Source organism: Trichoplax adhaerens, genomic scaffold (genome assembly GCF_000150275.1).
Source record: "Trichoplax adhaerens TRIADscaffold_5 genomic scaffold, whole genome shotgun sequence".
NCBI classification, from domain to species: domain Eukaryota; kingdom Metazoa; phylum Placozoa; class Uniplacotomia; order Trichoplacea; family Trichoplacidae; genus Trichoplax; species Trichoplax adhaerens.
Genome location: NW_002060947.1, coordinates 57029 through 80796, shown reverse-complemented (window position 1 = coordinate 80796; position 23768 = coordinate 57029). Strand labels below are relative to the sequence as shown.

The window sequence follows — 23768 nt, the reverse complement described above, 5'->3', positions numbered from 1 at the left end:
CCGTGTTCAAGCAAATGCCCAATCTGTCCTCCAACAGTGTTTCTATTTTGAGCTATCCACTTGCATTTGCTTTTACACCAAGGTGTTGATTCCATTATTCAACTGCATAATAAGGATGGCTAGCCATGCGCTATACTGTACTGTACTGTAACATTCCTCACCAGGACGGTAATTCAACACTAATGGGTAATACCATTTGCAGGTTGGAGCGATCTGAGTTTTTGCTCCACCTCCTATCAACCATGTTCAATGACATGAGGCTCCATAAGTCGGAACGATCCAACAAATCCTAACCAGGGACTACTCACTATTCTAAAAATAGAAAGTAGCTCCTACATAACAAATTATCTATATCAATGTTATGACAAGGCCTACTTCATTCAATCAACCAGCACAGATTGGCGCAAGTATTGAAGACTACTGTTGATTCCTCAATCCATTTTGCAGATGATCATGGATTTACTTGAAGCGTCAGAAAACACAAAAGTTGCCAAGTGAAATTAAGCAACAGTTCTGAGTGCATTTGGTGCTTTAGCCAAATTTTGCTTATTAAGAAAAGCATATTTGAAAGAATCGATCCATTGTATAGTCGTTTATTTTGAATGCAGTTTAACCTGGAATGGCCAATACTTTATTTATCACTTCGCAATCATGCATTAAGACAATGAAATAGCAATTGTATCCATACAAAATAATACTACCCTATTTTTTGGAAGTATGCTTCAGTCCTGTATAAAAGTTGAACATAATGCAGCAATGTGCAGACGTTACCAATTATACTAACATAGACCTGTAAAAGTGATATTCTCAGAATATCCAGTCTCATGAACATATAAATAACATATTTACAGCATATACAGACTGAAAATAACATACATTACATAAACTAACTAATCTACGATACATGTACTGTAGTGAGTACACCGGACCTACAGTACTGTACAGTATAGTACAGTACGTACAGTGTACTTGGACAGTATCTCGTATCTATGCATATCACCTATTTACATTGAATACCTCTACTGTTAGCCTTTAAACAGAAAATTCAGATAAATTTTAAATTTTACTGCAGAATTAAATTAACTGTTATCATTTTTCCTATATAAAAATATATATAGCCAAAGACTGCATTGTACAGTAAATCAAAATTTAAATACAGTACCATCATCAGTGGTGAAGCAGTTTTAAGTTTCATTAACAAACCCTCCTATCAATTCATCCATAACAATATCCTCAACCATAAATAGTCGGTTGATCAATAACTACGAAGGTTAGAATTATAGAATTTCTAAATCCACATGTCGGACTTCAGGAGATGCTTTCTATTAAATGATAGATAAAATCAACATACCAAGAAGTTAAATTTAACTAATTAATGCTTAAACGTTATTGATCTACAGGATAGCAAAAGAAAAGTACAGTATTTGTCTGTCATTGTGGACTCACCTTAATGTTTTTCTCAATTCGATCAACTTCAACACCCAATACATCAATGATACGTTCACCGTGATGCAATATAAACTCATTTAATTCTTCAACAGTTTTTATTTCCTTTACGCGCTATCAACAAAAGGAAGAATCTTCATAACCAAAGCTAAAATCAAAATAAGCTAAGCTATACTCTACAATTCTATTTTACAATCAACGCAACCTACAACAAGTAGCTCCTCCAAGTCTATATTATTAGCGTAGGACCTTGTAACTTCACGACCATCGAAATTGATTTCCGCTTTAAATCTAACGGTATCCGCACCTTTAGTGTATAAGACATATATTATAATTTAACAAAACCACCATTTGCTTTTTATTCTACAAAAGTTGTACAATTTTAGTAGCAATATCAAACCCAATTCCGTTGCTTTAACATCATGAATCGATCTAATATCCCCCAAAAATAATTCAATCTTAATACGGTAATTTATATGACTAAACAATATTGATCACTGTCTCTAACCTTATCATAACGTCATTTTCTATTAGCTCCACTATTTGTCGAAGGCGATTATACGGGATAGATCTATCCAATCAATAATGAATATTTTACACAATTACTGTTAATGAAATCACATCATTGGTTCGGCGTAGCAAGAACTAATGAATAAAACCTACCTGCCTACCAAAGCATCACCATTACGTTGTATAAGGAATAGAGCCATCACGCCTAGCATACCTATTGTAATTAATTTTTATTATACATTTTTATTTCGTAAAAGGTACAACCTTAATTAATTCACTAACTTATTAAATGTAATCAGCAGCAATGGATATAAAGTATTTTATACTACCTCCAACAGCGATAGATCCTGCTGCATCGTATAATGGATTTCCGGTTAACGATGCCAGGGCAAGACAAATTCCTGCTAACGAAACACCAGCCACTGCTATACCATCTTCTAATAATACTGCTACCACATTTGGATCGCGTCCTTTTAAAACTATAGTGTAGAAATAGGGTAAATTAGCACCTTATTGACCGAATGGAAATCACATCAACACCTACATTACCATATTCCTTGAAGGTTAAACCAGTCTCAGTTGCATTTTTCCTAACTTGAGTGATGGCAGCCATAAGTGTGGCTAAAAATGAAGTTTATTTCTTCATCAATCGTTAAGAAAACGATCTTCCAATTTAACAATATTACAAATAGGTATTATTAATACAATTATAAAACCACATCTACCTCCTTCTACTACGAATGAGCCGGCGAGTATAGAATATGCCTGTAGTATAAATAATTATTCAATATCTTCATATTTCGGTAATTTGAAAAATGTACAATATCATAAGTTGACACAGGTAGTAAATTTTATAAATCAATGGATTCTATGGATTTAATAATTCTAAGAGATTTATATCATAATTCGACAACAAGCTGTAGTAGTATTTCCAAATTACCACAAGCAATGACTCAAGCTGATGAGGATTCATAAGTAACGAGATTCCATGATATATATTAACGCCGGCGCCCACACAAAAGATACCCACTCCACTTATGAGAGCATAAACGTAGCGTGCACGAGAAAATCCATAGCTATAGACAGAATGCAATATAGTAATGTATTAATCATTCATAAGGCTTACTATCATTAAATTATCACTAAGAAATATCAAGTAACTGAAACTAACGGATGATCAGGCGAAGGCTGCCTAAGGGAGTAAAATATTCCATATAATAATAGACACTAGAGAATAATGTGGAAAGATCAGTTCACATAACTATAAAATAGGCACAACAACTAGTTCAGAATTTATACCTGATTGGCTACATCAGCTAGAGAATGTATTCCCTCTGATAGCATTGAAGCTGAACCAGTCCAAATATATGCCAATAGTTTAAAGCACATAACGGAAACATTACTAAAATTAAGATAAAAATATATTATATAATAGTTAGGTAGCGAGTAAGCTATTAGCAGTAATAAAAACAGGAAGAAGGTAGTATTAATGACGCACTTTACATTGACATTTATAGTTAATAAATTTTATAAAGTAGATAAGTAGTACCTTAGAATAGCATACATAACCAATTTTGCAGAGCCTCGAACGTGTGACATACGTTCTTCTTGACTACCAAACAGCTTTTAACATAAAAGATCTATTTAGTATAAGATTACTACGAAATACGGTATAAAGCACTAGACCAGACCAGCATGCGTCAATATCTTGTGATAACATAATTACAACGGAAGTGCTTGCAACTAGACAGCATCAGTATCTACAACTTTGAATCTTACGTTAATTAAATCACCTTATGATCCACATTTAATTTTTGCTGATCTTTAACTTGCTTTTTCAAATGTCCCATTAAGGCGCTTAAACCTTATTGTATAAAGCAAAAGAATACTTCAATGTAAGATTTAATCCGGGTGGCTTACATTTTGCAGAATCACGTATAGTTTTTAAAAAGTAAGAGTAAACCAATATTTGTCCATATAAAAACAATAGCCATCACGGATTACTAAAACTATTAGAAAGACAATGTTTGAAGAAAGTTATAACCTCGTCTTCCTCTCTCATCATCATCAAGCTTCTCTTTCACTTTGCGTAATTCCTTATCTAAATTCTCCAAATTTCCCCATTTTGCTATTGCTCTAATGAAGCAAACCAAATAAATTATCAAATCTTAGTCATGGATGTAACAAGTTTCATTATTTTTAAGCTATTACACGTATGTTATACCCTCATAAATCGTATTTTTTATATCGTCTTTTGAAACGAATTTAAACATAGCATAACCTAAATAGAATATTCAAGATATTACCTTTTCTCAACATCCGACTTCCAATATATAAATTCCGAGGTAAATTCCGATGCATAAGCACTGCGGACGGATATATGTTTAAGATCCTGTAAATCTCTACATTAATCAAGCAAAAGGTTTCAATTTGTTGCTACGTACGTGTTAGTATAAAGCTTAAATCAACAACTATTGTACGTGCGATACAACGTGACATCCTTTGCAGTACTACATGCAATATAGTCAACTATCAATGTAATTGCTGTCAAATATATTACTGTACCAAATTTTAGCGATTGTAGAAATCGACTAACAAAGTTATCATGGATTGCATGTTATAGCAGTGCTGTGAAAATAGTAACGAATTATAATCTTTCAACTTACTCTAAAGTCAGGAGGTAATCGTTCATTGCTCTTACAACTGTAATTTGAGTATTTTGGGTATGCTTGGCATTTTTGTCCATAATTGTAGGTTTCCATCTTGGTTTGGTAGGTTTAGCTGTAATTATCCCAAAATAAAGCAAAGCATCCTAATTATATTAACATTTCAGTAGACTGAAAGTCGTTCATGCGATTCATACTACACATACTTGTATACTATAGTTGACAGTAAGTCATTGAAAACATAATGCATACCGTAGTAGTTTGTTATATCTCTCTATCTACTGTACCATAATACTACAAATCATCACAAAAATATCCGAAATTGTAGAGAGCCAGAAACGATTTTAATAATAGCATTATTACTTTAAATTGTTGAACTATTAATAACCACCAAAACTAATGAAATAGAAGGATGATTATAATTTCTATGCAGTGGTATAATAATCCATGTTTAGGTCGAAAGTAGACAAAGAGAAATAGCGTAGTAAGCTGCAATGTCGAAAACTCACGTTTGGCTTCAACCGTACTGGTATCCATTTTATCTTCTTTCTTCGGATCGTCGTTGTGATTGCTACTTGCACATCCACGAATTGGTGCTGCATAACGATACTTTGTTACCCAACTGCGATCATGAAATAGTGCAGTCAAGTCATAGGAAACACCTAGCATAATGAAAGAGGAGATTTACGTTTGGAATACGTGTTGCTATGAAGTTAGCAATTCAATTGGTGTAACTGTGATGAAATATTGTAGTCCCGCAGTACTAACTAATATCAAGTAAATTGAGTATTTGTATTGATTTTGGGGTTATTGAATCAGATAATCTTTCTATCAAACTAGAATGATAGCATAGATTAAGCAAGAATTAATCCAGTACGTCATTGACTCCATGATCACTGAAGTAAACTCTCGGCAAGGCAAATCAGAGACCAGAGATATTGTAAGTACATTACTACAAGCCAGCAGTGTAATATAAAAACAAAGCACTGATACAATGTTCCATATGACAATGAAAGTAGGATTACATCTCATTCTGCTGTATTCAAAATTTCATTTCCATCTCTACACAATGTGTACATTGAACTTTGTCCACTTACTTCGATAGGATAAAGTCGGTAATCTGATGGCAACTTTGTGAGCACTGACAGCATATTGGTACATTGCTAAAATACCTGGCAAACGCGATAACGCCATTGCGTTCGATACAGTCGTGCGAGTTCCTACTAACAGTCAGTTTTTATACCTTCAATTTCCTTCTTCAGCTTTAACGCCACTTGGATCAATGTTAATACCATCTATTCTACCAATCAAGAATTTTGTCTATCACTATTTTCCATATTTAACCATCGATAGGATAGAAACTCTAGCCAGTACCATGGACTTGCATAATATTGTCTACTGATTCATTGATTTTACGAGGCAATGGAGTGTTCACCAAGGGTCTCTACAGTAGTCTTCCCTATCCGTGCGGTCTACGGCCGACTACTGGACAGATGGAGTATTGAGTCAGGCTTTGCTTCATTTCTCTGAAGTGCTGTACAGTACAATGTACTGTACTCTACTGTAGTCTGCGGCGCAGTCAGTGGCTGAAGCTGGATTAAACTGCCTGCAATCGCCATACTGTACTGTACTGTAGAGCGGCATGCCATTCTATCGTACTGTACAGTACAGTGAGTGTACTGTACCGTAACTTGATGTCTGTCTGTCCGTTTTCCATACTATATTGTTGATTCAGTGTACTGTACGATGGGATGAATTTCGGTTCAAATGAGGAAAAAATGGAATAAATGGAAGGACCAGTTTGGAGTCAAATTTATATCAGTCTTTCGTCTCATATAAATTTTATAGAATTCGTCGTAAAAATTGATCACAAAGACATGCACCGATTTATCGGAAAGAAAATTAATCACGTTATACTATACTGTAGTAACGGTACACTACAGTAGTACCTTGTAGATGAAACGATATCAATGCAAATTGGATATTACGAGAGTGGAATTATAGTTGTTATTTTGCAGCGTTCAATCAATCCAACGTAGATTAAAGTGAAGTTAATACGATAAAGTGTCTGCAGCAAATCCTCCAAGCCCGGTACACTGTCAAACGTTCGATAGTGCAATGGTGTAAAAATGGATCCAAAATTCTAATAGGTTCTAACCGACCATCAGACATAATACAGTCCGTAATGATTTGTATATTTTTCAAGCGTTTTACTCGTATAGTAGTCTTTACTATTCACACCTATCGAATGAAAGGGGATTACATAGGTACTTCATTCAACTTGTCATCGATAATTGAATTGGAAAAGTAGCGCCTATAGATAAAAATCAAGGTATTATAATTCTCAAATCATACTTCCAGTAATACGTTTAAACGTATTGTGTTTGACGCTTTTAAAATAGACGATGAAACTTTCACCAGTATTGCTGGTAATATTTAATATTTATAGTGTACGAGTTAGCTAGTACCCACTCGTTCAACTTCACTTTTTAATATGGTACATAGATTATTACTAGAACATACTGAACAGTGTGCACTGTAGACCATGATCGGGTCTAGATTACTGTACAACTAGCTACAGCAGCCGAACCCGCACACCATACTGTGCGAATAAAAGTTCTGGTAATATTAACAGATGTTATGCTTAGTGCACTATCATACCTTAATAATTCAGTCTACCAGCACTGACATGATTAGTATTAAATATCTTGATTCGTATCAAAGTTTTATAGTACTGGCTATAATTTTAGTTTTAGCATCGCACGATACAGCATCGCACGATACTACTGCACGATTATTGTCGTTTTCTAATACCGACATAATGTACAGTGTACAGTAACATTCTGAATTGCTTGCAGACCCGAGTGCCCAATTAAGTCTAGTGCCTGGCCGTGTGATGTGGATTATACGTGGCCTATACTGTATAAGTCTATATATATATATATCAATAAATTAAATACATATATGCAATACTGAGATGATCCAATTACATTAATGCAATTGCACATAATAACCAGAAGAATAAAACATGATCCGAGTACCTGCAATCTACAAAATAAAGGCTACCCGGGTAGACGGAGAAGTGAGTCCGAATAACTGGATGACAATATAACACACTATGTAATTATCAGTGAAGTACTATAGAAGGAAGCAACATACAATTACGACTAGCCTGATTTGCTCATGATATATTACTGTTGTTGTTTCAAGTAAAAAAATGATTATTACTTGTTCCTGCTATGAGTAAACGTGCATTGCATCAGTTTTCCTGATTTATGTAAAACAGCAATGCCTAATTTGATTCAGCATCAATATAGCCTAATAACTAGTTATTGAAAATGTACCGGGCAGTTCACTACCGCCTTATTTATACATAATAAATACACGCTTTAAATCATGTAGACAAAATTGGAACAGTTATTTGCAATCGAGTGCAATAAATCATCAATTCATTTTAAAGTTGAATTTACATTTATCAAAAGTTCAAGCTTTGCAAATGGTTTATCGGTTAAAGTGTCATTGTAATGCACATTGGAAAAAGAAGGCAATTGTTCCTTCAAACAGACAATATTTAAGTATAGTAGATAAAGATAGATATATATTAGGCATAGCTATGTCGGATTGATCAATCATCCAATGATTTCTCAACCAAAGTATTACGTTTGATGGGACACACAAGTAGAAGCATGGATTAACTAGAACAAAATGAATCATTGATGACCACTTTGATGTTGTTTCTGCAGCAAATACAGTATATATCCTCTGGTAATAGTTTAAATCACACATATAGCTGTACAATAATAAATAAATGTTTTCTGTAGTCATATCGATTTTGTACAGGGTTTTCGGTAAGAAAACTAGTTATTTCTAAACACTGCTTTGTCCGATTTAAAGTAGTAGTGAGTAAACTACAAATTGCAATATTGAAAAACGTTTACTTGTAGTTCATCAAGCAGTTAATAAATTGACATTAAGCCACATTACTTAGTAGACTATGTAAAAGTAGAGAGTAAAGTGATATCACTATCAGTCTTATGATTTATAGTACACTAACTGATATAATATTGGAAATGAGGGTATGTACTGTACACAGATTACATTTCAAAGTCAATATCCGATAATCTTAGCTGACTGTAGTCATCACCGTCCAGATCATCATCTTCATTGACAGGACACAACGTCATGCTATCTTGGGCACTTGTCGAACCTGAAGTCATTTTAACATTTCAGAGTACAGTATTCAAATATATTTTCATCCACGATATTCAACACGTAATTAGTAAGACTATTCAACAACATATCATCTATTAGGTGACTATAGTTGATTTCTTAGGAAGTGCATTAAGTGAAATTATTGGACAGATTCAAGCGTAAAAATAAAGAAATAATTGAATGTTTTACAGCTTAAAAATAGCAAGCATACCGATAAGTTCCAATAAATTAGGTTCCCAATTAGAATCAGCCAATGCAAGCGTATTGCTTGAGTTGCACGGTGAAGTCCTGACAAAGTCTAATGTTACACGAGTTTTAACGTTGGGAAAGAAAGTTGGAGGGGCAAAATTTTCCTCTTCATCGATTACTGTAGTCCATTCCATGAATTCAATGTATTCCAGTACATGCAGACATTCAATGTGTAACACAATTTAATAATACACGTTATTAACATTGCACTTCAAGGCAAACTACACCGAGTCTTATTAATGCAACTTTTAGTTGTACTATACAGTACATACTACAGTATACGAACCAGTTAACGGAAATGATGGTTTCTCGATTTCACAGTCATAGTCGATTGTAGTATCACGAACAGCGTTGACTTCTTTTTTCATGACATTGCCAAGAGGTACATTATGCTTTTTAGGTAAAGCCTGTTTTCTTAGTTTTGTATCATTTCCAATATCTCCTAGGGCCCTACGTTTCGTTGATGACTGATTGGATAGAAGTTGCTTTCCTATCGATCGATCAATAAGCAAGTCATTGAAAAAGACATCAGTACACAGCAATACAGCTACTTGCATTGTACAGGCTAATTTCAATCCAAATTAAACTCATCAACCCATGAACCGAACCTTGAAGAGGCCGAGTAGCATGTAAATTTTCTTTCCGCTGAGCTTGACTAGACATGATTTTGACAACGATTTGCTTGTGTTGACGATATTTACAGTTTTGTCGATGGAGAACGATGCTGCAAAAACCAACCGACTGACGATTTTGAAAATTGCCGCAATGACGTGCAGTGCAGTGTACTGTATAGTACAGCGCAGTACGGTGTATAGTACGGTAGGGTGTACAGTACTGTACAGTACAGTATAGTGGAGTACTGTACTGTATAGTACTGTACTGTACACTCACACGACTGTACAGTACAGTGTACAGTGTACAGTATACAGCATTTGTACTGTGCAATCGCGTACGGTACTGTACCAGAGATTACTGTAATAGCATCTATATTAGACCTACTGTAAGAAAGGTTCGGTTCAATACCTTTATGATCTACAGTACTGTATATTCTATATTATTTTATACTGTAGGATGTTATACAGTACTGTACATTACTGTACACTTGTACAGTGTACTGATAGTGTACAAGTGTAGCTGAGTCTATCTGTCTGTACTTCCACCTTAATGCATACTTTTACTTTACGAGGACATCCATTGATAACTGGATATCCGTAGGGGGATAAATACGTTATTATACTCCTGGAGATCAATCAGACTTTTCCATTTATCCCTATGGGGCTACAGGTTGGTATACTGCGCAGTGCTGTCCATCGACTCTTTTCCACTGACATGAAAGCGTTGTGATGGCGATCAAGGCGTCGTATAGACTACACCGGGGTGTGTGATCAAAGTGCGGAAATGCACTACTACCGTACAGACTGCTCACTACTTGTACACTGTGCACAGTAGTGACGATAATGATAATCCTATTTATTAAAATGGTCTGGATCGATCCTATAGGCCATGACAACAAATAGCAAAGCCTGCGTATTTGACATACCTTACTTACGTACTTGTTTGATTGAATACAATACTTCAATTTATCACTTTATGTATCAAGTAAAATGAATATTTGGCTAAAATGAAGTTGCCGTGATGAGTATAAAGTTAATCGCACCCAATTAAATCCAATTGCCTATACAGTCAAAGTCATTTGATTCTTTTTCCATAGAATAATAATAAATCATAATTTAATTAATAAATACTATATCGTGTCGGATTGGCGATGGATTGCTGTTGCAACCTGTCTACAGCCAGACAGACGCTTGTACCTGCCTGCGGAAGTCTATTCAGTAAAGTGCGTAGTTGGTAGACTGACTGGGAAAGCGACAGTAGCACTTGTCAGAAGCTACCCAGCATGAGTGTGTTTTGTAGGGTAGTGTACCACTTGAATCAGTCACCTTATCACTGGCATGACAAGTTCTTTCAGTACCGTACCGAACCGTACTGAGACGAATCGATCCATTTGCGATGACTTCATGATGACGAATCGATTGGAAACTAAACAAATTCTAGCGTAAGAAAATGGCAAAACATTTCAACTGATCATGTCGTAAATAGTGCAGTGCCACATCGCTGAACTTTATCAAGATGAAGAAATTATTCAAAAATATCGCCGATGGTATTCAAGCACCCTACGCAAGGAATAAAAAGGACGACTGGCTCTGTAGTACATGCGGAACACTCAATAAAGACAGCGTGAGGAATTGCCAAGCATGTACGATGCTGAGAAGTGCTGGTGAGGATCATTTCCATTCCAGTCAGGAAGGTACATCGATAGACTACTTTAGGATACAGTATACCGTAGTTTCTCCTTTGACTCTGTTATCGCAAGATGGAAGCACCAAGAGTAGTGTGCTTTTATGCTTGGTACTCTTGTTAAAAGGGTCGACAGATACAACGAATCGTTTATTTATAATTTTAGTGATAGTAGTCATAGACTTACTATACGCGTTCGTCAATCAAGAATTAAATATTGCAGGATCGATAAGCTTCATTCAATGAATCCTTAGCCAATGTTAGGCTTCGGGAATTTTACTACTGGCCAGTAGATCGAACGTAGTTCTGCCAATATTTCATTAAACTATGTAACTGTAGTGAACCGAAAACTTGAAATTTTTCTAAAATAGTTCAAGAGTATAGGAGTCATCTTCATTGCTGATCGTTATAATTAATTATTATTGATGTAAAATCCTTTGATGTTGTACATCATCCGCCGATATTGCAGTGAAGTTAATCCTGCTTTATCCCAACGATACAGTCTCTAATAATTAATTCCATGTTGCTTAAAAGGTTACTCTCTACATTATCATTCAATACATTCATGCTACATGTATCTTAAATGATAGACTATGCTTGTGCCGATGAATTGATGATTTCTAAAATGAAACAACAAAAAGTTGAACGAAACCAGTGGAAATGCCCATCCTGTAACAGCATTAACTTATCGGCCAATTTAACATGTGGTGTTTGTCATCAAGCGATGAAGACAAGGAGTACAACTAACTCAACCACTGCTAAGAGCATCCACAGTAAAGCCAACAGTAGTATCAATCATCCAGTCACCAATCATAACCTTCATAAAGATAAAAAAGAATCAACAATTCAATCATCGCATGACTCGTCGTGGACTTGCATCCACTGTAAATGTGCTAATAAGAATTACGATAAACGATGTATCCGTTGTGATACTCCAAGAGATAAACACTATAATGCTGATGATAGAGTACAAATTGTAGATCTAGGGTGGAAATGTCCGAGATGTACTTTAATAAACACCGGTAACTATTGCCAGGCATGTGGACACGCTTTCAACCACAAGGAAGCAGATAAAGCATCCATTAAAACTGAAGGTTTGTTAACGCTGCTTCAATGGAAAAGTATCCTATTCATCATTAATCCTTTAATTTGCCTTGTATTCTTTGAATGTAGTTGATCAATGGCAGTGTTCACAATGTACCTTCATCAATAATGCTACAACACAAGTATGCACGATTTGTGGCAATCAACGTATAACAGCTGTGAGTAAAAACGCCATTGCTGATAAACCGGCAACCGCATCCATGACAACCGATATAATTGTCGATGAAGATACCGGTGGGATATCAATGGAAGAGCAACGTATTAAAGATGAAGCGGTTGCAAAGGCGCAATTTAATAATATTATCAATACTTGCAATAAGGTAGATCGTGAATAATGGCTAAGTTACCGACAAGTATACTCTGTGATTTGTTGTCCAATAAAATTATGATCGTAATATTATGTACGCATACTCACAAGTCACGATTCATTTCGTTTTTATGATGCTTATAGAATAAATGGCAGTTTACCGACGATTCATTTTTACCTAATGCCAAAGCTTTATATCGAGATGGAAGATCTAGACTTGGAGCAAGAGTTAATAATTGGCTTAGACCTGCTAATATGTCAGCAATGCAAGCAACTTTCAAAAGTTTTTTAGCAAAGCATCAAGTTAAATGGTCCATTTTTCGTACCCCGTTACCATCCGATATCAAGCAAGGAGTTTTAGGCAATTGCTGGTAAAGAGTAATATATTACGATTATTACCCAACGCCAACACCAATGGCTAGACGTAATTGACCACTGTACTGTACGCATTTTTTGATAGGTTCTTGAGCGCCTTAGCTGTTTTAGCTGAGCGACCAGAACTGGTCCAACAGGTCATGATCACGCCTGAGGTACATGAGAAATTTCACTTTTTGATATGTTACCATAGCGTAAACAAAATAGCTTAAAATAGTTTCTATCAAATACAACAGAATGTAATTCTACGTACCGAGTTAGCTCGTGATATTGATATGATTAGATGTTATTTGAAAATTTAACTGATAATCTAAATATTTTTTATTTCTTAGATTAATAACGAAGGTGTATATCAAGTCAGATTATGCAATAATGGTCGTTGGAATATCATTCTTATCGATGATTTCCTTCCGTGTGATGAATACGGGCATTTAGTCTATTCTCAAGTATGTAACTATACTGATCGCAGTACAAGTCGCATAGCGATGATAATTAGTTTAGTCGTAGCAATACTTGTATTATTAAAAGTCATGTGGATAATTGCGATTATTTAATAGTCAGCTACTTCTTTAGGCTGAAAGAAATCAATTATGGGTTCCATTTATTGAAAAGGCTTTAGCTAAGATGCATGGATGCTATGAAGCATTATCTTCTGGTCGTTGTATTGAAGGTCTAGCTACACTTACTGGAGCTCCTTGTGAAATGATTAAATTACAAAGTTGGTCACAATCTAAATTTAAATTGATAATGTTATATGCATATCATACTTAATAATGAAATTTATTCATTAACCGTACAATCTGGTTCTTACTTTTCAGAAACAATAAGTAGTTATTCTCCTGATATCGATAAGGATTTAATCTGGGCCCGTTTATTAAGTTGTAAAGAAGCTAGGTAGCTATAAAGTTATGAAATAACCATATCTCCGCGTAAAATTAGCGTATTATTTATCATTCGACTGATTAATTAATTATTTATTTAAAATGTTGGTATAGCTTTTTGATGGGTTCATCGTGTGGTTGCTTAAATAGCAGTATAAATGCAACAGAATATCACCAAGTTGGTTTACAACCCAACCATGCTTACTCGCTTCTTGATGTACAAGACATTAATGGAATCAGGTAAAGGAATAATATGAATAGGTGGACATGTATCTTCTAGATCAAATGAAAACCTAATGATGTTTCCATGTCAGACAATAATCGATAACTCTACATCGATATTACTTTAAAATTTAGACTAGTAAGGCTACGCAATCCGTGGAAACGTTGTTCCTGGAATGGCGATTGGTCTGATGATTCACCTCTTTGGACAATAAGTTTACGTAATAAATTGCTTCCTCATGGTAGTGAAGAAGGCATATTTTGGATGTCATTTGATGATTTTATGAGGTATATTTACCCAGATGAGATCAAGCCTTTTATCACCTGTTATTAAGTTCGGTATATATCTTCCATGTACATGTGCACTAAACCCCGCTACTTTTTGAAAGATCTCAAGAATACTTCGCTGGAACTATTGTACTTGATGCATTATATACTACTAAACACTTCTATATAAAAAATTTCAAAATGAACCTCATTCTATGGTAGCATAAATCGAAAAAGGTCAACCTTTATGTAATTTCGTGATTATTCTGTAATTTATTGATATTACATGAAAATCGCCAATCTACATAAACGCTGACCTATTTTCGGTCTGTGTTACCCAAGAATGCGATTAATTTCCAAATTTTCTTATATAGAAAGTGTTTAGTAGTATTTAATAAATCAGTAAGACAGTTCCAGCGAAGTATTCTAACAACTTTTTCATAAACTGGCGGAGTCTAATTTGCGCTTGAGAGTATAACCCATTGGACAGTAAAATTTCTTATAGCAGCCATTAAAATATCAACGCCCGTATTAGCCTTGACTGTATTCTTTGCTTATGCCTCAGATATTTTGAAAGTGTTGATGTATGTAAAGTAAATCCGAGTTGGATGGAAAACAGGATTTCGGGACATTTTTCTTTACCAATGACTGGTAATGTTGTAAAGTGCCACCAAATTGCTGTCTTTGAAACATCAGAAGTAGAATTTTCTCTATACCAAGATAACCTCAGGTGTGCTGGCTAAAATTTCGTGGGTTAAATTGTAGTTGCAATTTCCTAACGTAAAATCTATACATAAATTTTCTTTCAATTTATAGAGCCGTAGGAAATAAATCAAATGTTGATATATTGGACGCTGTGGTAGTAGTTTACAAATGTGATTCTGTAACAGGCGAAATTTTGCACTGTGTTGTTAAAAGTGAAAGAAGATATCACGCTTACTTAAACTGCCATGCTCTACTTGAACCTGGTTTATATATTGCTATAACACTGTCGTTTCAAAACCTCTCCATTATTATGCAAACTTGCTCGCTAACAAATTTATCCAGTAAGAGATCTAAAAATATATGAATTTGTACTTATGCATAATGAATGTTAAATCTTTGAAGTCAGATATAGTTAGTTATATCTGCTGAAATTTCACCGAGACTAACTGTAATTTATTATTGCTATTAGATGAAAATTTATTATTGAGTGAACAATCGAAGTATGTTTTAGCCTTGCATTCTTCCAAGGTCATTCAAGTAGATGAGGTAGAAAATACATCAAGTTTTGTTGCAAATGCCTTATTCTTGATGGTTGAAAAATATGGAAAGCAGCACGAAGTAATATAATATTAATATAACCTAAATTTTCAATTTATAGCCTAGCATGACATTACTTATACTTACATTTTCTGATTTTTAGATAGCGAATCTACCTCAAACATTAAAGTGTTCATATCTTATGGACAATATGGGCGGATTGATCATGACTGCGGAAAATGGTACTGCTAATTCATCATTTTATATTGAATGCGATTGTTCTGGTAGCCAGAACCTAGTGTCGACTCGTGGTGGATTATTAACAGTTGATTGCCTTCCTCCAAAGACACGGTAAATTGTCGATATGCGTCAATATACCCTTACTATTTTTTATAATTGACTATGATATTGTGGTTATAATATGTTGTTAAATCTATCTTTCTAATTGAAGATGATTTATATCAGATCTACAAGTGAAACATTTAAAGGAGGTCTATTATTTGCATCACAATTTTAACTCAATTTTATTGTTACTATAGGCAAGTTATCACAGTACTAAGTCAAGTTGACCCTCTGGAGCTCTACGTAGTTAATCACAATGTTCATTTAAGATGTATCTCCTCTCGAAGACCGACTCCTATGCATACGAGTACGCCAGAAGTTAATAAGTTTAATCATGGCTTACACTGTGTATTACCTGTTTACAAGTAAATATTTAATATTTTCTAAAAGTTAATGCTCTTGGTACAACGACAGCGAACTAAATATCACCAACGTCTTGTTATCGTGATAGCAAAATAACAGTATGGAATACCTGGTATATTTATTTGGCACGAATACTGCCATCTTGTGAATTTATTTTAAATCGAAGTCTATCAGTATCATGCAGTATACATAATTTAATGTATCTTATCTTATTAAACAGACTGATTTGAGCTTCCGAAGTAATTTTTTATGGAATTCTTGAATTTAATATCTTATATATACTATATATCATAAATGGTGTAATTTCCATGCCATAAAAATCTTTTATGTTGACTATCTCGTTTTCATACTGTGTAACAGACACTAGTGTGGAAGGTCTTGAAAGATTACCCATTTAATTGTTGGCCTTATAATTTCCAGTACGGAGTCCATCATATTTCGTAGATATTATGATGACCAAAAAACTTTCGATTCTAATAAAATATCGATTTTGCTAACAGTCAAAACCGTTCAAATTTGTGCGATATCGACTGTAAGTTTTCTACGACAAATCGATACATTAGAGCAAACCGAACCTTTCTCAGATCTATTGTAGTATGGGATCATTAAAAAATTCGAATATCTTACATTTATGCGAAATTTTTATAAATAAAAAATAAAAAAACTTATAATTTTATTCAATTTCGCAAGGTTTGTAACATGTCGCACGCAAATAATTGTTGAAATATTTTCAAATAGTATAAAGGTACTTGATAATTTTAAGCGAAAGTATACACACTGATTGATAATATACGTATTATGTATTGTTTATGAGATCAAAATCGAAGTAGCAAGGCTGCCCTGATTTGATACAGTTCTATTTTATATCACTGCACCTCATCAGAGATCTGTTATTCTTGAATAATAACACACAATTTACCATACATGTACAGCACTTCCGAGGGTAAACAGTTATATACTCTAATTTAAGGCTAGTATGTATTAGATTAATACGAAAATATCTATTGTAAAAGTGGTCAATGAAAAATAAGAAATTAAACGTTGTCTGCTATGTATTGTACAATTAGGCAAGCTTGCTGATATTCCTAAACGTTTACCTAGATTTAGTAATAAAGAATGTATTTTCATTTATAATGCTTCCACCGGTATAGTTTATACGGAAAGTACAGCTAGTGCACTAATCGCTACAATGCACGTACAACACCAAGTTGTTGATAATTACAGAAATTTTTATGATTGACGTGATCTAATTTCTCAACTAATAGCATATAATGCAGAAATATAGAAGTTGATCTTTATGCTGACATTACTACCTACTGTGAGAGTTATCCAATCCAAGTAATTTTATTCCATTTTCTTCTTAGTTATAATATGATCTTGCGTTACAACATCAGCGTCCCAAAAATCAATCATGCCCGTGGTATGAAATGCCACATTGGATAATATAATCAAATATTGGAATAGCGCATAATAGCTATACACTGATATGATAATAATCAATGTGTTAAGAAACCTTGCATAATTTAGGTAAAAACTTGGGGATCAGATGCAATGTTAGTGCGACTTGTATATAACATCTGATCCAAATACTTCGTTCGCTTAAACAGTTAATATAAACGTGTAAGAAATTAGTCAATACAATTATTTTTTCTTAACGTAACCTTAAGTAATACTGCACCAACGTCAGTTCTATCTTGTTCGATAGATTGATTGAATACTTTGTAAATAATTGCATAAAAGGATACTGTAAGGTTCACAGCGGGCATTGTGTCTAACATAGACAACCATCGCGATTCCAAAGAAGGAAACAAAGAGCAAAAACATTGCGAGCTTGTACCTCAAGGATTTTTGCCACTGTTTTATGTTCATCCAACAGTTTATTTTGGTAATAAATAAAGAAAAGAGTGATTAGATTAATTTTAAAATTAAGCGTAAGTGTTCAACAAGGTTATAACTTTAAGTTAGTCTTAATCACTAAGACGGTATAGTAGAGTACGAGTTTTACATTTACGACGATGTTTATGTATGAGTATTTTCTGCCTACCGTTGACGGCAAAACTACGTTTCTGCGTTTCCACCAATATAAAATACAAGTCAGCATCATGTAGATAATTGCAAAAGTAATGAAATACACAAAGCTATTGATATGGAGACCTATAGAAAAAGGGAACAAGATATGTTCTGAAAGCTATAAAACACGACAGAGATATTCAATGATCGCTTAATATATGGCCAGGTGAAGAAGCAGTTGAGTGATGTAAACGTGATACTGTATATGAAAACTAATTGAAGGAAAACCAATGATGTTAAAATTTTGACAAGGGTAGATGACTAGTTTTCCCATTCATTATAATGAATTGATTGTTGATACAGTAAATGTATAGTAGTTAGAATTAATTGTAGAATTCTTACGGTGATTTTCAGTTGATGGCACATTACTTAGCAGCATTAAAAAAAAATTTTCCAAGATACCACTAATCACAGTAACGACAGAAATAAGCCAGTATAACGTCGGCCAATTACTAGGATCGGTAGGTCGATAAGTTTGAAAGACGTCGTAATATAAGACGTTATAGTAGATTCTTGGTCCACTATGAAATCCTATTCCAAGGCGCCAAATATAGCTTTGAGGAGAGTTACATATAGCAGCGCTTAAGGAAGGCAGGAATTGAGGCACCTGCAATGGAAACAGTACCACTATTATTGATGTTATATCAGTGCGAAAGATGAACTTGATAACCGATGATAGTACAACTTGACAAACATATCCATCTACAAAATGTGCTTTGCATTCCATACTATTTTATTCTATCACGCCGTCTATATAATAATTATCATCAGCCAGATCAGCTCCAGCATAGGATGCAGGGTTAATGTCTTCTAAACCATGTCGCATGTATTACCATTAATGAATAAGAAGCAACGCACACTACGATACAATCATTTCGGATATTACTTGGCAGTCTACACATACTAAACTTAACGTAGTGTTATCTTGTCTATCGATCAACGGTAAGTCCCTTATTGATTGATCCTAGGGAAGGAGTTGTAGTTGTTGTGTATACGATTGGATTATCAAGCTCAAAATCAATGCGTAAGTTACATGCTGTCACAACATCCTTTTCGATTGAGTTATGTCATATCCCCGAATGTACAGTACGCTGTCTGCAACAGTTGTTGCACGTTTGATATTGGCGTATATCAATGAGCCAATACGTATATCACTTGTCAAGATTGAAAAGGTAGGCGCAAATAACAAGATTAAGCGGTAGGACATCTGATGATATCAGTCTATCGTATAAGCGTAGATAGACATTTGTTCTACACTTGTACAGTAGCATTGCCTCACCAACTGTTGTGATGTTGAATGAGGCAGCAAGAAGGCCATTATCAACGACTAAATTAGCAACCATTACCTTGCAATGAGTGGCAAGAGATTCTTCAAAATGGTAAAGAAATGTTAGAATTAAGCAGACACTGAAAGAGAGTAAAGGAAGCGATAAAACAACATAGCCACTACGGCGAAATTTATGCGTGAAGAATGTCGGCTTGGCTGCCAGTTCGGAGGAAGCCATTTTGCAAGTTGCTTTCCAACTGTACCCACACTGAATGTACAGTTGTACACCATGGACTTTGACTACTCAATTACCATTTCAACTCAACACACTAGCCGTACCAACACCGGTGGATAGTTGAGTCCGAAGCTGTACTACAATGCAAGATACCGTACTGTGCAGTGTTGTCCTGTAGAACTGCGTACTGTACACTGTAGTAGAGTCATGTGACTTTATCGTATATGTCATATACTGTACAATGTACTGTACATTTGTAATGAGAATACTGTAAGTCATACAGTATACAGTACAGTGCTGTACTGTAGGTACGAACTCGTACATTACACTATCCAGTATTGAACACAGCCCAGCAAAGCAAAAGCAAATGAGTGAAATCGAATCTTCATTGACAAAAATCTTTTGGTTGTGGTAGCCTGTGATTGAATACTGAATGTACAGTTGTACACGATGGACTTTGACTACTCAATTACTATTGATAAATTAGTCAACACACTAGCCGCTCCAACACCTGTGGATACTTGAGTCCGAAGCTGTACTGCAGTGCAATATACCGTACTGTGCAGTGTGCAGTGTTGTCCTGTAGAACTGCGTACTGTACACTGTAGTAGAGTCATGTGACTGTACAGTACATGTCATACTGTATACAGTACAGTACAGTACATTTGTAATGAGAATACTGTACAGTACGTCTGTACGTCTGTACTCTGTGCGTACTGTACTGTAGTCTGTAGGTACGAACTCGTACATTACACTATCCCAGTATTGAACACAGCCCAGCAAAGCAAAAGCAAATGAGGTAAATCGAATCTTCATTGACAAAAATCTTTTGGTTGTGGTAGCCTGTGCTTGAATACTGAAAGTACAGTTGTACACGATGGACTTTGACTACTCAATTACTATTGACAAGTTTGTCAACACACTAGCCGCATCAACACCTATGGATACTTGAGTCCGAAACTGTAGTACAGTAGAGTGCAATATACCCTACGTACAGTATGGTACTGTAGAACTGCGGACTGTACAGTGTACAGTACTACAGTATACCAGTGTACAGTACAGGAGAGTAATGTACTGTACGTACAATAGAGCAGAGTCATGTCTACTGCACTGTACTGTACATTTGGAATGAGAATATCTCATGTACGTACAGTATAAGCACCAGCTCGCCCATTGAACACGGCACAGCAAAGCAAATGCAGATGAGGCAAATCGAATGTTCATTGACACCAAAATCTTTTCATTGTGGTAGCCTGTGACTGAAGAGAGTGAACATGGAACCAAAGAGATCCAGTATTCCTCTTTTACTCTTTGTTAACACTGCACATACAGAGCAGATTTCCCCAAGCACAACAACTCTAACATTCACCGAGAAAGGCAAAGCCGTAAACCATGCTAAATAAAAATAATATAACTCAAGTACTCTAGTCGAGGTTCCCTACCGTTCAGAATAAAATAACTGTAATTAGACAGTTATTTTCAATGAGTGCTACAGTTTATCAACTATTTACGCGTACAATCAATTTCCCGTCGATTGGTATTTTAAAATAACAAATAAACTAGTCAACTGCTGGCTGCTGACCCGATTTTCATAAACAGCCGTACAGACTGAAGTTGTTTTATTTGCAGAAGGATTTGCGAAAACCACCGAAAAAAGAGTTGGAAATGATTTCTTGATTTCTTACCAAGATTAGATCACTATACCATCCTGGGCCCTGGGCTACAATGTCGAATTTAGAGAACTACAAATATTACTGCACCGTGTTGATTACAATAGCGTCACTAATAGTAAAAATAAATGTAATTTTTTTTCCTAATTTTGCTAAGGTATGTAAAGAGCAGTATCATACTATCCTTAATTTACACTCGAAAATTGCGAGACAGTAGAGAGACCCTACGGGCAAGTGGATCAATTACAATCCCGTACACGTAATAATCTATACAGTATAGTACTGTATAATGGGACAATATGCTGTATTTGCTTTCAACTTACCGTCCGCTTAACTCACTTATACGCTTATTTACGCTCAATCAATTACGATTCTCTAGTGATAATACAATTGTTATCATTGTATGTTTTAGCTGAGAATACACCAAAAGATGTCCTCAAAAAGATGGTAACACTTTTACAATCTAAAAGTTTAGGAAATGTCTGACATTACTTGCTGTCAGCATGAAAGGATCAACGATAATAATCTGCAAAGTCGTTTTGAGAAAAATATTCTTTTACAGTGACTAAACTGACTGAGAACTGTAGGATCAATCTTGAAATACTGTTGCAGCACCGTGATTGAAGATGACACCTGCCCGGTTTCACCTCGTAGTGAGTCATGACTACTAACTGTATTAAAAGACGAGTGATAATAGAAATAAAATGATGCTCTCTGTTTCTAGTAGTTTTTAGTAATAACAGCCCCTGACACTATTGTAAAATCATGTACTGTATAGCCTGTAAAGTAATTTATACGTAGCGCGATCGTAGTACAAACTATAGGGACTAAACAATGCGTAATAATGTAATGTTGATCGATCAATATTCCATTACTGTCTACGAATTACAAGATGATTTACATCTACTCGATTATTCCAGGCCAGGCCTTGACCACAGTATGGCCACTGAATCGTACATTATTTTGTAGATGTTCAAAATAGAAAGAATTCAAAACTATAGGTAACACGGTAATTAGCAATCGATCACAGGACTAGCCAATCAAATACATAACCATACTTCCATTATAAATATCTTATGCTATCAGACACCTCATAGATTTGTACAGTATTGTGTGTATTTGACGTTTAATTCATGAATAAATGAATATCAACATATATATACAGTACAGTACAGCTCCTGTGAATTGGCTATAAAGCATTGGCTATATTGTATGTCTGTCTATACGAATGTCCTTTAAAAGTCAACCATCAACCCGAATTGAACCCGATTCGATGGGGGAGGTTATAAGAATTTCTATGCTAATAAAAGTGTTTGTATAGCAATTGCACTCATTTCGGGTTAGGAAATTAACAATTTGATCGGGTTTGGGTTGCGTTTTTACTCCATTGCAGGACTTTAGTATTTACTGTACGTACTGTACATAGTGTACATAGCACTAAACTTGCAGAGACAAAAACTGCAAACTTCGCCTGCGCGTTATTGATTCATAATTACTATTACTCAACAATGCCGTCGTCAGTCAATTTATCGGTCAACCTTGGCCGTCATGACGCATACACTCTCCTAGCAGCATCGACTGTACGATACTTGTACGGTAATCTAGCAAGAGTCCATTTTAGGCCAATTATTGGACATGGACGAAATACCAAACTAGGTAATGTTACTTGTTTATTTCCATCCAACTTTCCTGCTTTCAACGATTGAAACACTGTAGCTTCTCCATTTTAGGAGCAACATTATTTCATTTCTAGCAGGAGATCACACGCACTATCATTCACTCTGCAAAACACAAAAATTAAAGGACAAAGGTAAAACCATCAGGATGCATCAACATCAAATATATCCGTATTCAGCTAATTAATGACTGGCTTTCGACGGCCAGCTTCAAAGGCAACCAGTAGAAATCGCATGTGTAATAGACGCTAGCTCACGTTACTGTCATGCAAAATTGGGTGTGTTGCCTTTTGTGTTGCAGTTGACATGGACAATAGGTGCGGGGGCGATTGTTGGGCAGCTCCAGAGGTGCCCCCCTACTGTGCT

The 23768-nt window shown here is 35.1% G+C and overlaps 3 protein-coding genes across 3 annotated transcripts; 1 reads left to right on the top strand and 2 right to left on the bottom strand.

The window, feature by feature from the left end:
- Positions 1-1277: 1277 nt before the first annotated feature.
- On the bottom strand, positions 1278-3345 carry TRIADDRAFT_25311 (uncharacterized protein; the record flags this gene model as incomplete). Its single annotated transcript, XM_002112224.1, has 12 exons — positions 1278-1322; positions 1447-1560; positions 1656-1753; positions 1847-1878; positions 1955-2017; positions 2110-2170; positions 2286-2435; positions 2506-2577; positions 2682-2721; positions 2897-3032; positions 3128-3183; positions 3256-3345. The coding sequence occupies 12 exons, from the start codon at positions 3343-3345 to the stop codon at positions 1278-1280; spliced, it is 957 nt and encodes a 318-aa protein (XP_002112260.1).
- Positions 3346-8716: 5371 nt separating this feature from the next.
- TRIADDRAFT_56115 (uncharacterized protein) lies at positions 8717-9746 on the bottom strand (the record flags this gene model as incomplete). Its single annotated transcript, XM_002112223.1, has 4 exons — positions 8717-8829; positions 9046-9201; positions 9370-9573; positions 9692-9746. The coding sequence occupies 4 exons, from the start codon at positions 9744-9746 to the stop codon at positions 8717-8719; spliced, it is 528 nt and encodes a 175-aa protein (XP_002112259.1).
- Positions 9747-13508: 3762 nt separating this feature from the next.
- TRIADDRAFT_25226 (uncharacterized protein) lies at positions 13509-16134 on the top strand (the record flags this gene model as incomplete). Its single annotated transcript, XM_002112679.1, has 9 exons — positions 13509-13613; positions 13741-13889; positions 13996-14061; positions 14163-14288; positions 14406-14558; positions 15103-15269; positions 15356-15583; positions 15754-15860; positions 15943-16134. Coding segments are annotated over 9 exons (1293 nt in total), but the record flags the coding sequence as incomplete, so codon positions are not given.
- Positions 16135-23768: the final 7634 nt, after the last annotated feature.